The sequence below is a fragment of the Centrocercus urophasianus genome, unplaced genomic scaffold (assembly GCF_019232065.1).
Source record: "Centrocercus urophasianus isolate 14NV4802_14NV808 unplaced genomic scaffold, USGS_Curo_1.0 seq_14, whole genome shotgun sequence".
NCBI classification, from domain to species: domain Eukaryota; kingdom Metazoa; phylum Chordata; class Aves; order Galliformes; family Phasianidae; genus Centrocercus; species Centrocercus urophasianus.
In genome coordinates this window covers 18,661,487-18,678,182 of record NW_024884586.1, presented here as the reverse complement: position 1 = coordinate 18,678,182, position 16,696 = coordinate 18,661,487, and the positions used below count along the sequence as shown (strand labels likewise).

The 16,696-nt window shown below is 39.7% G+C and overlaps 1 protein-coding gene across 3 annotated transcripts in view; it reads left to right on the top strand.

Annotated features, from left to right (window-relative positions):
• The first annotated feature begins 7,256 nt into the window (after positions 1 to 7,256).
• LOC122158070 (cytosolic phospholipase A2 epsilon-like) overlaps positions 7,257 to 16,696 on the top strand; it is a 31,190-nt gene continuing 21,750 nt past the window's right edge. Inside the window, exons 1-2 of one of the 3 annotated variants that reach the window (XM_042814445.1) lie at positions 7,257 to 7,353; positions 8,616 to 8,729. In XM_042814445.1, the coding sequence (XP_042670379.1) occupies positions 7,258 to 7,353; positions 8,616 to 8,729 (210 nt within the window). In that variant the 5' untranslated portion in view covers position 7,257. Of the gene's footprint in view, positions 7,354 to 8,615; positions 8,730 to 16,106; positions 16,408 to 16,696 lie in introns of those variants that run through there. The other 2 variants (XM_042814446.1, XM_042814447.1) reach the window with 2 other exon arrangements.

The window sequence follows — 16,696 nt, the reverse complement described above, 5'->3', positions numbered from 1 at the left end:
ACATGGAACAAATGTAGACAATCCCAAGGGAAAGAGATAACTAAATTTTGTTATAGCATCAGCATTAAATTTTATTGCAAATAGCACACAAAACTAAACATAAAAAGATATAGAAGAGCCAAGATTTACTGTGTATGATGCAGAATTTCTATACTTCTGAATTTACAAGTTTTATTATGCCAGCAATATTTGGGTTTGGAAAATCCTATGGAAGTGATCGTTCCAAACCCTCTAGAGAGTCACAAGCTGCTCTTCTGGTGCATGCATAAGCAGCTGACCTGAGATTGTGTTTTTAATTGAATATTTGTGATGTTCAGAGTATCCAGTTTAGCATCTACTTCCCATTGGTTTCAACAGGTCTAATAGTATTTCTTGTTATTACAGACAAGGATGCTGTGAGAATAAAAACATTAAAAACAAACATTCAGATTTTGTGGCAAGGGAACAAGCTAAGTGTTTTAAACTGATATCCATGGGTAATTCGTGAATAATTACATAATTTTTTCAGTCCTTGAATGTATACAAGTAATACAGGCTTTGTGCAGCTACTATAAATATCACAAGGCAATTTGTTGAGATCACTTATCTTTTGAATGAAGATCAAAATATTTATTTGATTTATGAAAGATTTTAATAATGCAAATACTCTGCAAACCTAGCTGTAAAGAAGATAATGCTTCAGCCAGTATCAGATGCCCTTAAGTAGTTCAAATTTAAATGAAACATAGTGACCTGTCTGTGTTAAAGTAACATAAATTGACACACAGAGCTGTGTGTGGTTTGTTGTAAATGATGTAATTGTTGCCAAAATAGAAAATAATTTTTTAATCCAAAATGAAACATTAACTTAGAAAAGGTTGAACTTTTTTTCCTCTTGCTGTCATATTCTGCCTTTCTCTCTCTTGCTTTGTGCATTCTTCTATGTCTTTAAATCTGTGTCTTCTTCAGTCTCCCATTCTTACCTCCAATTACCTCGGCCCCTTAGGGTTGGTCTGACCTTGTCCCAGCTCTTTTTCCAGGCCCTCACACTTCCACTCAATTTGCAGCCCTGGCTCAAATATCTATGGAGCTTGAATGACTGTTTATTTGTCTGTGCGCATCAAGGGCTGTTCTCTTTGTGATCTCTGCTGTTGAATTACACAGGATCTTTTGGCATTGCCTTTCCTCTGCCCCAGCTCCAAATCCCTCCTGGGCTTCCTTGTTTGTCATTATGGAAAACCCCTTTTGGGGTAACAGATGCATTTGCTGCTTCTCCCACTTGTCTGTCTTCCAGCTGGACTTTTGGCCATCTTCAATTGTTGCAAATGGAGCTCCCTTCTTTTCCCACTGTGGCCTCAGTGACTCCAAGTTTCAAGTGGTCTACCTCTGTTTACCCTTCCCTGACCTTAACTATAACCCTTTTGCTTTCCTTGCTGTGTGTTTGTTGTTTTGTTTATAAGGAGGAAAGCCTCATTTATTCTGATGCTGCCACAACAACCCTCCACAGTACCCCCAGGGGCTGAGCCTGTCCCAAGGTGCCCTTGCCTCTTGAACACAGTCTAGCCAGACTCTGGTATGGGAGAAGCTCTTGCATGAGAACTATGAGAACTGGATCTTCTTGTCAGTCCTCCCCTTGCAATTCTCGATCATCCATGGCAGTCCTCCTCCTGGGGTAGTGAGGGCCTTCACCCAGAGACAGGCAGCAATCCTACATAATGCTCCTGAGCTGAGGCTGGGACACCAGCCCCATCTTTCTATCTGCAGTCAAGCCCCATTGCGTTGCCTCAGCCACTCAGAGCTCCATGACATCATGCAGGCCCCTGTAACCCAAGTGAATCAAAATATGTGACCTGTGCCGTAGCGTGTCTACAGCTGGGAGAAGGAGGAAGCACAGACATTTGGGACAGTTGTTCTCTTTCTCTCTGAGATATTATGGACGTGGCTCCCAGCGATGCTCCTCAACAGAGACCTGCTCTCCTGACTCCCATCCAGTCAGCACTCTTGGTTTATACTTAGTGGAGATACTTCGCTCATGACTTAGGGGGATGGGGCTGGTTAATTTGCTGGACTCATCTTGCTTTTTATTTTTAATTGTATTAATTAATTGCACAGAATGCATGCAGAAGATTCTGGTGGTCATTTCTCCTCCTGAGTCTGCGCTGAAGCTTTGTATGGTTTTGTTCTCTGGAGGTTTGGTTCTGCTTCAACTGCTAATTGGGAGTGTTTTCCTAGGGCAGCCTCTGGGCTGTACTAAGGCATTGAAGGAATGCAAGTGACAGCTACAGATGTGGGCATTTAAAAACACTTTTTGTTTTGTAGGCTGGGAGAGTGTCTCTTTTTACAGGAAATAGAAGTAATTTCATAAAATGATCTCCTCAAAGTGGGAAACAAACTAGAGGGGAAGATGCACTGCAAAAATTCAGGCCCATGCTGCATTATGGCTTTAGCACAATAAAGTAAGCATCATATTTTCCTCAATATTTTAAAAGGCAGAAGTCTTGACAGCTATGGTAATAGGAACTTCATACAATAGCACAGCGACCTCCTTAATTTTAATGAATATGTTCTCCTTCTTGTCTGCGTCTAGCTTTTCTTTCTTAACTATTCATTATCTGTAGGTAAGCGAAGGTATTATCATGCAATTGCACATTTGCCCCAGCCCTTCCGATTATCACAGGGATGCATCAAGCACTGGGAAGCTTAGGGAGGTGAGTCAGCCTGTAGGATCCCAAGGAAAGCAATAATGGGGTTTTTGAACACCCTGTGAGGTGTGTGAGTGCTCTGACAGTCTGCTCAGGTGAGCACCATTGAGGACACAAAAGTTAGTGAGATCTTCAAGGTACTCTAGCCATGGTGTTGTGTGGTTGGCAGCATAATTGAATGCTGTTCTGTAGCCTATAGAGTAATCAAACGAAAAATTATTACAGACCATCTGAGTGGAATGAGCATTTTTTTTGTGAGTGTCCATGTTGCACCACGTGAATGATAGGAAGTATCTGCCAGAGCAGATACAAAAGAATATAGGTGACAGGGTAGAATTCCTTTCTGAGAACACCCGTGCCCAAACCCATCCACAATAAAGCACTATTACGTATTACTATTACTCTGTGTTACCAGAGTGAGTGATAAAGCTTCAGAGAACATGGGGGCCTCCTTTCTAACAGGATGGATTCCCTCAAGCCCTCATCATGGTACACTGCCCCACAGGTAGCACTGAGTGACAGCTGTGTCTTTTTTACCATTGAACACTTTGAGCTCCTTCTGAAAGCCTGTTCCCTGCAAGCTTCCAACCTAAGCCCACCACACCTGCAGCATTCTCTTCCACAACACCTTTCCCACTCAAATAACCAAAAAACTGTGAACCAGAACACATGACGCAATTAAACTCTGCTGCTGAGATTCTGACCATTGGGCTGCTCAGACTTTTGGACATACGGTCTGTGAGTTATTGCCAGCTTACAGCTATCCTTCTCTCTGGTGTTAGACACTGGGAAGATCTGGTCCCTTGTCCCCTAGCAGTAAAACTTTTATTGCCAACTGATGTTTTTTTGCACCTTCTTCTCTTTCAGCTAATAATTTATAAATTGGTTGTAAATATACAATGTTTACATGTAAACATAGAATGTTTGCACCTCTCCTATTTCCTTTCCTCTGACGAGATAATGGAGCATCCTTTGAGAAAGATAATGATCAGGTATGGAGCTGCAAGTTTCTGCATATAGCAATATACACTTTTAAATCTTAAGCAATTAATCCTTACTTCAATTTTGCAATTTCTGCTCTCCAGCTGGCTCTCATTCAAAATAGTTTCAGTAAGTCTGTGCTCCAAATTCTTCTTTAAGCACTTATTGGTTTGGATTACTATCTACTTTGTAAATGCATTACCTGGTTTATTTCTGAGATTTGACTGATGATGTAGTATCTCAGAGAGATCAGGATCTGTGAAGGAAGATGTGGACAAAAATTGCATGAATATGTCCTGTAATTTAAGACAAACTGAAGTGCTTTAGTCACATATGCATAGTAGAACCTTAAAATGTCTTTTGTGGTCATTTTTAATCTGTGACCCATGATCACAGCTGGTATAGGATCTGATGGCCTGTAACACGTACCTTGTTATGAGCATGGGAGACATTGTCACATCCGTCACACTGTTCTTGTGATTTCCAGTTCAAGTTAATCATGTATGCAGTTTACAGAAGTGTGGAGGGTGAACAACAGTTTAGAAGAATATGGAAATTATTTTTCCAGCTTACTCCTGGGAAACCTTCTCCAAGTGTGAAAGATGTCCCAGGTTCAGTTAACTACATGTGCAGAGAACTTTATCACTGTACAGGTAACCAATAAGGACTGTACATTTGAAACATGCATAAAATCTAAGAAATCCTGTGAGGAGTGCAGATGTCTGCTTCGATTAGGCTGCTCAAGGAGTGGTAAGTGCTGATTTTTATCCAGTGTATCAGTAACAGTAACACGAAATAAACATAGGCAAGCATTTAACTTTGAGTGCACAGGTGTGAAAAGTTATTAATGATGTCAGTTATTAATTATGATCTTTACTCAGAAAATAATACCTCTCATTATTAGAACTGTCATGTCTTGATGCATACAAATGCTGATGCATAAATGTAATGGATATAAAGCACCACACTTTTCTCAGTGTAATCATTATGTCCTAGCAGCAATGTATTAAAGAATTATAAAGCCTTAAAAGGAATATATTACAGAATTTTGCAACTCTGACTAAAAGTTTGTCTCAAAATTCATTTCCTAGATTTCCTCTCACCTGTGAAAGAGGTCAAGATGAGCAGCAGCAGTGTCCCTGCCCCCAGTGAATTTCCTCTCCTCTCCTTCCCAAATCATCTTCACTTACTGACCATAAAATTGTCTGAGACATTGCCCTTCCTGCAGGAAGAGGATGTAGCTGAGCCAGAATGACTTTGCTCTCTAAGTTTATGCAAAAGTATATGTGTTTGAGAACTTGTAACATGCAGATCACAGCAGATGCTGTGTGGGATTTTTGCTTGCCAAAATTAATCCCAGGTTCATTGTGTCTGACCTTTCTGAAGGCAAGCTTTTATTGCAGCTAGACAGGAGGGACACTGGCTATAATCATCTGTGGTCCAGTCCAAGATGGTGATAAAAGAAACCACAAAACTATTGTTGAACATGTTAAAGCATGGGAGTTCCTCCTGGAGCTCCATTTCTCCTCAGTGTTTCTGTGCAGTCAAACATAATACAGATTTGTTTGTCAAGTCGTTCTCCAAAATGAATAGTGTGTGTAAATAAGAATCCTAAGTATGAGAGGGAATACTAGGAACAGCAAGCACTAAAGGAAGTGAGTAGTGTGCTATTTGCCACCATGACAATTATAGTTCATTAGTTCTTTGAGGCACTTAGGTTGCCTGTCCTTATCTATCCTCAAACTGCTGAAATACATTATGTAAACAATTGATTCCTCTTGGGGCCTCTGCTCTTTATTATAGAAATTGAGACAACTTGAATTTGTACAATCAGGTTTTGAATTAGATAACATTAGTTTAATCATTAATGACAGGCATTAATGACAGCCTTGGAGTTTTCTTCTTTTGTGATGTTTCCTGTGGAGTCAGTTGAGTGGGAGAAGAATAACTTGGTTTTGCTGAAGGCTGAACATACCCTACCAGACAGCTCAGTGTGCATATAACTGGGCATTACCTCGACAGATGTGGAAGTCTGTGTGCTGAGTCTGTGTATTCTTCACTACTTGAAGGGATGCACCACTTTCCTTGAGGACAGGGATTCTCAATCTTAAGAAAATCCATCACCTTTAGAGGAGTTTCTGAACATCATCATTTATGCTAATAATGGTTCTCTGAACTCAACAATCTTGGGAAACCTGGCCTGGTCTAATAACAAGTATACAATTATTTTAGTGTCCTGTGTTTCAAGGTTGGGCAAGTCTCCTTTCCTGGCAGGGCTAGAAAAGAACTCTGCAGAAGAACTTTGCAGGAAGAGTTCTTCAGGATGTAGCTCAGAGTGTCTGTGACCTGAGGCCAAAAGATGCTCCTGTACTGTAAGTGTGGGCAGAGCTGCTTTTCATGCTGGAATTACTAATGCTATGACACAGCCTACTGTTACTAGAGCTGCAAGTTTGTTATTTGTTTTCCTGTGTTTTAAGATAGTAATTTCCACTGAGTATGCCAGGAGATGTTCGTGTGCTCTTTTGTTCATGCTCATCAGCTGAATAAAATCTCTGTAAAATAAAGCTAAAACACTGGATGGTGTATCCCATTAACATATTTCATTGATAAAAGTTTCTGGCAGCTGCTGAGTAAGTTCAATTGCCTTTCTCGGAAAGTGTACAAAATGATCATTCTTATCTGTTTTACAAATGTTATTTTTTGTGGTTTTTGTTTGTTTATTTTTGTTTTTCTTTTCTAAAAATTTATTTAAGGTACTGCATGTGCAGTAGTATGCAGTAGTACAGGGCAATAACTGTAGCAAAAGGCATTGACCTTGAGATCTCTGCTAACCCTTGCAAATGTTCACTTCTTTCTCCTTGCCATCTTCATGCATTCAATCTGGGACAAGTTCTCCACGTCATTCATTCACCTTCTCTTTCTACAGCCCAGTTCTGAAAAGGAAAGATCCAGCCTTCTCCTTGCTTTCCAAGAAAGAAGAAATGGAAGCAATCAGAATAAGCCAGGAGCTGCTGGCTGGTGTAGTAATCTGTCAAGTGGTCGAGGTGGTACCTTCTGGGAGTGGTTCCTGCAGGGTGGAGGGCTGTGCCTCTTTGTGCATCTTTACGGGAAATGAGTTCAGATCTGCCCCAATATATTGAGGCTCTGAATGAAGTGGATGAGTGTGTGTCTGCATGTCGTGGGTAGTTATTTACATACAGAGACTTTCTACAGGGCTCAGTGCCCATGCTACAGGTGGGAAGTGCTGAGCTGGAAAAGCAGACACTAGGGGCAATGGCTTCCTTGCTTTTTCTCTGCTAGGCAGGACAGTGCGGGCCCATTGTCACTGTGCCAAAAGAGTGCAGAATCGGAGGCCAAGGGGCAAGAAAAGGCTGGGAGAGGTGCCCTAGCTTCTCAATCAGAGGAATATACTGCATCCCTTCCAGCTGTTGCTCTTTCCCTGTAGGAGCCTTTCCCAGTGTAGTCATCCTTAGTGCTCTCTCATATCCAGCAATGGGAGGGGAGTCCTTTACTTATAGAGATGAGATGGGTGGAGCCTCAGGTCATTTTATAAAATAACTTGTCATTGACTCCTACAAGCATAAATCCTACAAACATGTCTCAGGAACTGCTGCCCGTGGAGGTGCCGGAATCACTCAGTTATGTGTATCCAGGGAAGACCATGATGCCATTGGGTACCAAAGGACTAGAGGTAAGAAATTCACTTTAAAAGTTTGTTTAAGGTCCAGTTAAGATGTGTTTGACAGAAAACAAAATCTGGCTTTATGATTGTATTTATATACATGAAACTGTACATACTGATTGATGGAACTAGGCACTGATGTTTCTGCATAAAGAAATATTAAGGTGAAATGTTTGCTTCACGACCACCACTGGCAAAAGTCCTTCTGCTGTCACTGTAGCCAAAGATTTCTGTCTTATAGGCAATATTGGAGAAGACTGACTAGCAAGGGGACAGATAGTAGAAAAAAATGAAAATGGAAGGAGACAGTGTTTAGGGGAGTGAATGATCAGACCCAGATTCACTGCCCCAAAAAAAGAAAGTTTTCTGTATTTCACATTTTTTAGAAAAAAAAAAAGGGAGGCTCATGCTTCTTCCAGAAGCAAACATTACTCTTGTTAAAAACCAAGTATTTCCATCTTAATACCAAAATCTTGATACATTATGATTGAAGTAACAACCTCTTTTTTGTTATTGTTCTTGGAAAAGAGCTATGGACAAGGTAAAGATTAGAGACTGGGAATTATATTTAGTTTCCACATTCCCACTTTGTTCCAAATTGTTTTTGCATTCTCTGGATCATTTCAATATTTGCATTTGATTTTAACTGTATTATATTATATATTGTCTTCTGTGCTCCTGAACTAGATAAAGGCACATCACTTTGTGAAACAAACAACAATTTTCTAGGAATTGTCCCACAGTAGTGTTTTCCTAGCAAGCTTTTCAAAAGAGGCTACTCTAAATTTTAGAATCATTTTAAATCTTCTGTTTCCTAAAAAAAAAGAGAGAAAAAAAGGAATTTTGTGTTTCAGTTTTTGCAATTGCAGTGTTTCCTGTTTGAGGTGCAAAACCAGAGCAGACAGTTGGAAATCTTTTTCATCAAGGTTTAACGACTCCTGAGAGGAGGAGCAGGTTGCCAAAAGGTCACATTCAAAACAAAACCCACGCTTTTAGTCATGAAATAAATTTAGGCACTTTTTTGGAGTATCTTGCAACTGAAATGGCTTCTCTTTCATTGACTTTCTGAAAGGGTTCCCCCTGTCTTGGTTTTGGTTCCAGTGTGTGCTGAACCATATGGTGGTCTGCTTCTTGTGCTTAGCATTGTGCCACAATAAGATACAACCAACAGCTGTTCTAGCTGGGGTTTCAGCATGAGTTACTGAAAGTAGGAGTTAATAATCTAGCATCATATACTGTTGTTGTTTTAATGTTATCAATTATTTCTTCAGGGTGAAGAAGACGCAGATTTTTTGCGTCACTATAATCCTTATGACTATTCTGGAGGTGCTGGACCTCAAGAAGAAGGTGAAAGAAGTATTGAACCTGGCAAAGGTGATTTCAAGGTATTGTAAATAAGGGAATTTTGAACGAAAGAGGGCTGGTGGTTTTGTTTTGCTGAAAGGAGAGAAGGCTCAGCCAGATAAGTAATGATGGCAGCAATTTGAGTGTTACAAGGAAAACATTTTAAGATTTATTGTTTGGATATTTTTTGTCTATGATATTTAGAACAGCCACTCATATTTCTCTTTTCCATTTAATTGGAAGTATACAGAATATCTGCATACTGTTTTTATCCCTCAGTTATTTGTAAAGGAAATCGACTGTTGTATTTCCAATTCTGCAGTGATTTTCATAAATGAAATGGCCAAAAGTAAGTGATTCATGTTCTTCTGTAATGGTTTGCAAGTGCGATCTTTAGCTTAGCAGTTTAGGGGAGAGTTCTGGAATATTGATCCCTGATTTTGCATGACTTCTGTACTACATCAGAGGAAAAAAAGGAAAGGTAATGAAGAATTCTGCTAAAGAAGCAATGTTTGAATGTACTTAAACTATTTATTGTATTTGATCAATACTTTATTTTTTTGTTAGAAATTATTGATTTCAGTAAGGATCCTCATTCTACTACTTTGCCATTTGTGAAATAAGTACAGACATTGCTTCCTATCTATCTGGATAAGAGAGGTTTAAGTGAAGACATAAATCACATATAGCAATGTCATCGCAAGAAGCATCTGAATTGGAGATAGATGGTTTAATGGAAATAATGCATTATCATTGATTCAGACAAGCTCTACTGAAACAAAAATGAACCTGAAAAAGGAGCTTTATCTGGAAGTCAAAGCACCATTGTAAAAAAGCAGACAGGAGTGCCTTGCAATAAGATATATATATGTTATATGTGGGTAATCTGAGTACAATTTAAGCATCAAGAAGTTACAGCAAATTCCCATTTCCAGTATTTTTACTTTTTCACATACACTAGTTTTCAAAATTTGACTTTTTTTATTTATCCAGTACTAGGATTTGTATTAAAAACAAATCAATGTCACATAAAGATTTTTCTGTATTCTCTCAGGATATGCCCCACAAGTTTGGGATCTTCCATGCTTTTAGTCTTGCAGATATTTAGCTTACAGTCTCTATCATCTACAGGCAGTAGGGATACTGAAACATTGAGGCATGCATTAAATGAGGAATTTTGTAGATAGTAAAATATGCTGAGAAACAATGAATTAATGAGACTTTAGTACAATGCTTTCTACTTAGTAAGTGAGAAGGAACCCAACCTCATGAAGAAGGAAAGCAGTAAAATTTGAGCTCCTGGATTTTGATAATCTATGATAATTATGCCCATGACAGGTGACATCTTGCCTCCATTTCTTAATCCCACACAGTGATATGTTTGTTTTTACATTATCTGCTCAGGATACAAGCTTAGATCAAAATCTTGTCATGGTGGTGAGATTTTGAGGGAACAGCTGTGACAGTGCTGTGGACTGAAAGAAATATCTTATGTGTATAGAATCACAACGTTCTTCTATACCACTACTCTACACCTGTCTCTTATAGAAAGATTATTTTTCACATTTCAAAATTTGCTGCATGTTCTTGCATCTGGGTTACATGGCCACGGTTTTTCCTTCTGTGATTAGAACATAGCCTTCTATTCTGTGTGCCTTCATGATCATCCCTTTGTGTGAAGGACACATGCATGCTCTTATCTTCTGCTCAGTCCTTTTCAAATGCAAATGTCACTGAAACATCAGAATATTTAAATGAGGGTTGCCACCTGCTAAGAGGAATCGCATGTGTCTATATGCCAACATGCTGATTTTTATCCATGTTAAGAAATATAAACTATTCAGGCCTGAACCGGTACTTTGTTTCGTGCAGGCAGAGCCAGGTCTTGCATTGCAGGCATCAGTGCTTATGTTAAAATGTTTAAGGATTGCAGCAGGTCTCATATGACAATTAATTTAGAGGAAGAGAGGCAAAATAATGGGAATGAAGTTCGAATACAGCAGGAGCTATGTCTCTAAGAGGCTAAGATACCTCATAGTTCAGGACATTTTGCTGTTGAGCAAGGAGTCCTTCTTGCAGGGTTTATGTAGCTGTGAGAACAGCAGTCCTTTAACAGAAGAGGGATGGATTAAATCCTCACCTGCGTGCAGAGTGGCTCCGTCTTCTGATGGGTTTTGGAGTTGCTACCCTGCATAGCAAGGCTAGGAGGAGGTTTCAGCTGCTGCCTCTCATACAGGTGAGATTTTGCTGTGAGCACCAGCAGCACTTACTGCCACTGGCGTAAGTTCCCACTGCTTAAATTACACATTCCAGCATGTCTCCTACTTCAAAAATAAAGCCTTGGAAATTCGAAGGAAGCTACTTCCTATCGGCACTTAGCTTTGAAATAAGCTCTCTTACCCACATTTTACATTTGAAACATAAAACATCTCTGCATTAAACCTCTGGATTCCTCTGAGCATCAGTAGTCATACATAGATTTTTCAGTGTGTTGTGTGTCACGTGGTAATGTCTGCCTTAGGATGAGACTCCACAAATTCCTAACTGCTGTCTGATGTAAACACCCATTTTAAAGCTATCAGGAGTTATGTGAGATGAATCTCAACCTTCTGCTGGTTAACCCAGTTAGTGTTTTTCTCTCACGTTTATTCTGGTTGAGAAGAGCAAAACAGGACTAAAGGTCAGTGCCTTTTTACTGACAATCTATCTTATTCCCTTAGCTAAAATTTTACTTATGGAAATAATTTTTTATGTGTAGTTGGATTATCTGTTTTCAAAATCAGAACAAAATCTTGTTTGGAACATCTGTAAATACAAAAAGATAGAGAACAATGTTAACAGTACTGAAATAAATGAGAAACCAGCTTGAATTGTCGGACTGTAAACCTCTGCAGAAGTTGGGATTGTAGGGCTTTGAATACCCATTCTGTATTGACCAGTATTTTCTTCGAAATTTTCTTGGAAAAATACTTCAAGCACAGTACCATATGCACTGTTTTTGCTGGAAAATATTCTGTGGCCCATAACTGCTATTTGTATGAGGAAGCAATGATCTGAAAGACACAGAATGAGCTGTGGCTTTATCTGTACTTGCCATGCTGCTGTCAGCACAGGTGAATTTTCCCTGCTGAAATCAGGGTTATTATGGCCATATGCATGAAAGGAGTGTTTCCGTTTGGCTGTGGAAGAGTTTGATTCCAACAACATCCAGCCAAAACTTCTCCTAACAATGCTGAAAAGAAGATCTGATAAGAAATCATGTTCCTAAAACATGTAACATGCAGCTTGTGGAAGCCAATGATGCTGACAGCTGCCTCCTCAGTGCTCCCCAGTTCCCTGCACAACCAACAGCTGAGGTGTCACAGCCTTGTTGTCTGGAGGTGGTAAAGGAAGGAAACAATTAGAGCAGCAGTTTTTCCAGCATGGAGTATTGGTTCCTCAGGAATGAGGAAGAACTTCAGGGACATCACCAAACACAGCAGCCAGCCATTCTCAACCTAAGAAGCATGCTACAGTAGGTTCCCCTGGCATCTGCTATGGTGGTGGTAGATGGACTTCAGAACACTGGCACTTAGCTTGACTGAATGATGTTCACAACCTGAAGCATTCTAATTACACTTGTATAAATACTCTGTAGAAACTCAAGGGCGTATGCTCTCTAAAGGGACCTGATTCACAGATATAGCTCAAGATAGGCATATCTTCACCCACCCCCAACTCTAGATACACCATCAGCAGCAAAGCATTTTAGTTTCTTTGATTTGGTCTCTGGCTACCATCTAGTTAAATTGGCACCTGGAGATGAAGAAAAGAGCACCCTGGTGACATCCTGTGCATGATTTCATCTCTACAGAATGCTTCTCTAGGCCAGGAATGCAAGGGGACATTAGAAGAGAAGTTATCTTTGCCAGGAAAGGCTGCCATGCCAGTAGATGACATAGAAAAATATGCAGGCATTATTACTGGGTGATTGCAAGAAAAATGTTTGGGTGGAGGAGAAAATCTTTTCATGATTTTCGTAGAGAGCACTTTTTTTCTTTCAACCTGATCAGAAGAAATGGTCTTTTCAAATGGTTGTAAATTTCTTGTCCTCAAGTTTTGTTGTTTTTTTGTTTGTTTGTTTGTTTGTTTTGTTTTGTTTTGTTTTGTTTTTTTTAAATCTCAACTAATCTTTTCAGGATGGCCTGTGGACTAGCATGCATTGTGGTTGCATATTACCATAGGTAATTGTACCAGCGCATTTTGGCACGTGGTTTTCTTTGCTTCCTCACCACACTTTTTCATCCAGTCCTGAAAGAGGCCACCTCCTCACAAGACCAGATGGCAAACATTCCATATTTCATTTAGAAAATCAGCAGTTGAGTGCTGGCTTGCAAGTAAGCTGCTGTATGATAATGGGGATAGTATTCATCACACACATTGAAGATGAATTTCAGGAACTCTGCACGATGTTTCTGTTTGCTTAGACTGACTTTGGAATACATACCAATCTAAGAAGGGCTATATTCAATACTGAGTATATGTTGGCTGCCTCCAGAGGTTGAAGAGCATATTCTCCTCTCTGGAATCAATGGTGTTGGGTGACTACTCTCTGTTTTGGGCAAGCAAGTGCCATATTCCACTGACTGATGAGACATCTATGTTAAAACAGGCAGCTAACACTGAAAACCAAAATGTATGCTGATGTGGTATATATTTGATAATAGTTTTGGGATACTATGAGACTAGAGTAATCTACAGTAGATATGATGGAGTTGTGATAGTCTGTATCATTGGTACCACAAGTGCAGAAGATGCTGTTAGCAATAGCCCATGCTGGAAGAGCCTGCTGGATGAAGAAATATAGAAGCTGAAGAAAGCCATGGACAGAAGAAGTAAAAAAGGTAAAGAAGAATAACCATCTTCTGTTTTCATGGAATCATTAGGAAGAACTGCCATGTTAGAGCCACTTGTGATGTGACAGGATGTATTATACAGCTAACATAGCGTAGCATTAACACCAGCACTTTTTGATGGCTGCATGCCACACATTCCTACTTGTAAATGTGAGTGTGACCTTAAAGAGGGCTAGGATAAACTTAGGGACACACAAATATGCCAGGAATGCAGACTGCTTGGAATCCTCATAGAACTCACTACAGAGAAATTTCTGTTTTGATATTCTTGCTAGACTGAGTGGGAGAAAGTTGGATTATTTGTATGATGGAGGAATCCATCATTTCCACCAACATAGTAATATGGTGCCAAGTTTCATACTGAGTTCTTTTTCTTTTGAGAAGTGGTGGAAAAGTGGAAGAGAATATGAATTCTGCTTTGTGTTTGATGGAGGTGCTGTTTGGAGAACTCTAACAACCTTGATTTCCCTGGGAGCACAGAGAAACTGGTAATGAACACTCTGCCCTGTTTGTGCACAGGTATCTCAATGTGCTACACTGCTTGCAGATAGCACTTGAACATAATGCACACACAAGCACAATTTTGGAAACACTGAACTAATGTCAGGGTGACAGACAAAAATCAGTGAAACAAGTCATAGACCAGCCACCCCAGTCTTGCTCTTATTAAAAATAATGATATTTGGTGACAGCACTAAACAATAGTTGTAGCGTGCCCCTTCCTTGCTCCAGCACTCAGTTCTGCTTGGTGTCTTTCACCACCCAAGGCACTGCAAAAAGCCCCTCAGTGCATGCAGCATGATAACAGCAGTAATGCTAACATGTAAAAAGGTCATAATAGGTTTTACATAGACTGAATAACAGGACTTATATCCTTTTCATAGAATCAAAGAATCATTAAAGTTGGAAAGAGCACTAAGATGATCTAGTCCAACCATCAACCCATACGTGTGATGGCTAAAATCATGTTGTTCAGTATGATATTCACCCTTTTCTTGAAAACCTCCAGGGATGATGACTCCACCATCTCCTTGGGCAGCCTATTTTCTTTATGCATACATAGCTGGTATTTTCTTTGTATAACTAAACCCTAACACATCATATTACAATTGTCATGGATGCTTTTAAAATACATTAATTAAGCTTAATATGTTACTGGAATTAATTAAAAGAGTAAACCCTACAGAGAGCAGAAGAACTAATGGGACCTGACCGGGTGATTTCTGTTCTCTTTGGTTTTGGTACCACAGAGATGCTATGGGTGCTCTCCAGCTGCTGGGTTCAGGCTGGCTGCTGCTTCTCTGTAGTAGCTGGCTTGTGGCACCTGCCTTTCCTGCCAGTGTGAGTGCTGCACTGGATTTCTGTAAGTTCTATGATGTTTTGTGAAACCTTAGGATGTCTATTTGAGAAACCCATGTCTGAGAATGGATTTTCCCATGTCAGTTGTGTAAATTTGGCCAGCACATTAGAAAATCATTACCTTGGAACTGAGGGACAAATGATTGATCAGATGAGAGCAACTGATTATCACTAAAAAACAAACAATAAATAAATTAAAAAAAAAAAACAAAACAACAAAACCACTTCCACATCTTATCTAAGACATCTTAGATAAGAATCTCAAACTGCTTTGCAAATATTGAATCCATTGGTTCTTACTCAAGCAAGAGAGCTTCCAGCATAACTGGAACAGGTGTATGAGCTGGCAGCACCCTGTACCATCCCTGAGTTCTTTTCAGATAAACAGCTGCAGCAATTGCTCCACGCTTATGCAGATCTTGACAAACAATGAGTTTCTGCCTTCTAGGGCATATGCTGGGCTCCAAGGTGCCCAAGCACATTCTTAGCAGGTGAGTGTGGTGTTCCACCTTTGCTAATTACCCAGCTAAGAAGAAGTGTTAATCAACTGGGTGGAGAGCTGCATTAATATGGCTTCACTGGTTTGGAAATGTGAGCCAGTGTCTTTGCACAGGGGTAAATGTGAGGACATACTGCTCCATCAGTTATTGCTTGCAAACCTGGCAGCTCCTGTTATGAGAATGCTTGAAATAGAAGACAAGTAGATTGATGAGGATGATTTTCGTGAAGAAGTACTAAAAAAGGGCAGGAGGTGAGGATTTCTTGCAGTACATAGAGGCAGGCCAGCAGAACTCCTTTTTAAGATCTCAGCGTAACTCTTCACCAAAGCATAAAGCATAAAACAAGAGAGAACTTTAAACGCAAATAGGAAAAGTAATTTTTGTAACAGAAGATAATTAATTTTCTTCCCATCTGAAAATAAAATTCTTTTTGTTTTGTTCTACAAAAAATGTTTTTGGCAATGGTTCACATATTGTTTTAAGAGAGGTTATTGCAGCCACTCTTTATCAGTCTTAGCATCAATTTTGTCTGCTTGTTTATAATCACTCTAGGAAGTCTCTGGAGTGCTATAGAAATAGAAGGATGCTCCGGCCTGAGAGGAAACCAGTTTATAAAAATAGCAGTTGTCAAGTGTAGTGGTTTGGAGGGTCTCGCTGTAACCACTTGTGCAGGTGGAAATGTTTCTAGGAGTCTGAGGAAATGACCATGTGTTACAGCTTCAGGGAATGCTGATTTATTTATTGGCTTTGTTAAGAGTAGACTTTTGCAGATATGACTGAGCCAGGGGCAAGTTTTTGGAATAAACCAGCAGGAAATCACCTTCCTTGGGAGAAGGAAATCATGTTACCCGCTATAATAAATAGGATGAGGTGCCTGCAGTCACAAAATCTAGAGAGACCTGTTTTATAGAAGATTACAACTGAAGTATTCAAAGCAACCAAAGGATGTTAAGCACTTCCCTTCTGTATGGTTTTTGAAGGGAGTGTTAATTTCTATTTTTTTCCCGAAGGAACCCATACCTAATTCCCTAGCCTTTATATCCTTTGAAAATTGTTCTTTGCCATTAGTTTATGTTGTACTCTTGATCCAGAAAAATCTAGAAAAAACTCTATAATGACTGATTTTTTGTTTATTTTTTGTTTTTGTCCTGTAGAATAGTAAGGGGAAAAAAAAAGAGAGGGAGAGATGTTGTTGGGGGGGGGGGGGGGGGAGATGGGCATGGCCGACATCCCGGGTGCGGGGGGGATGTGGGG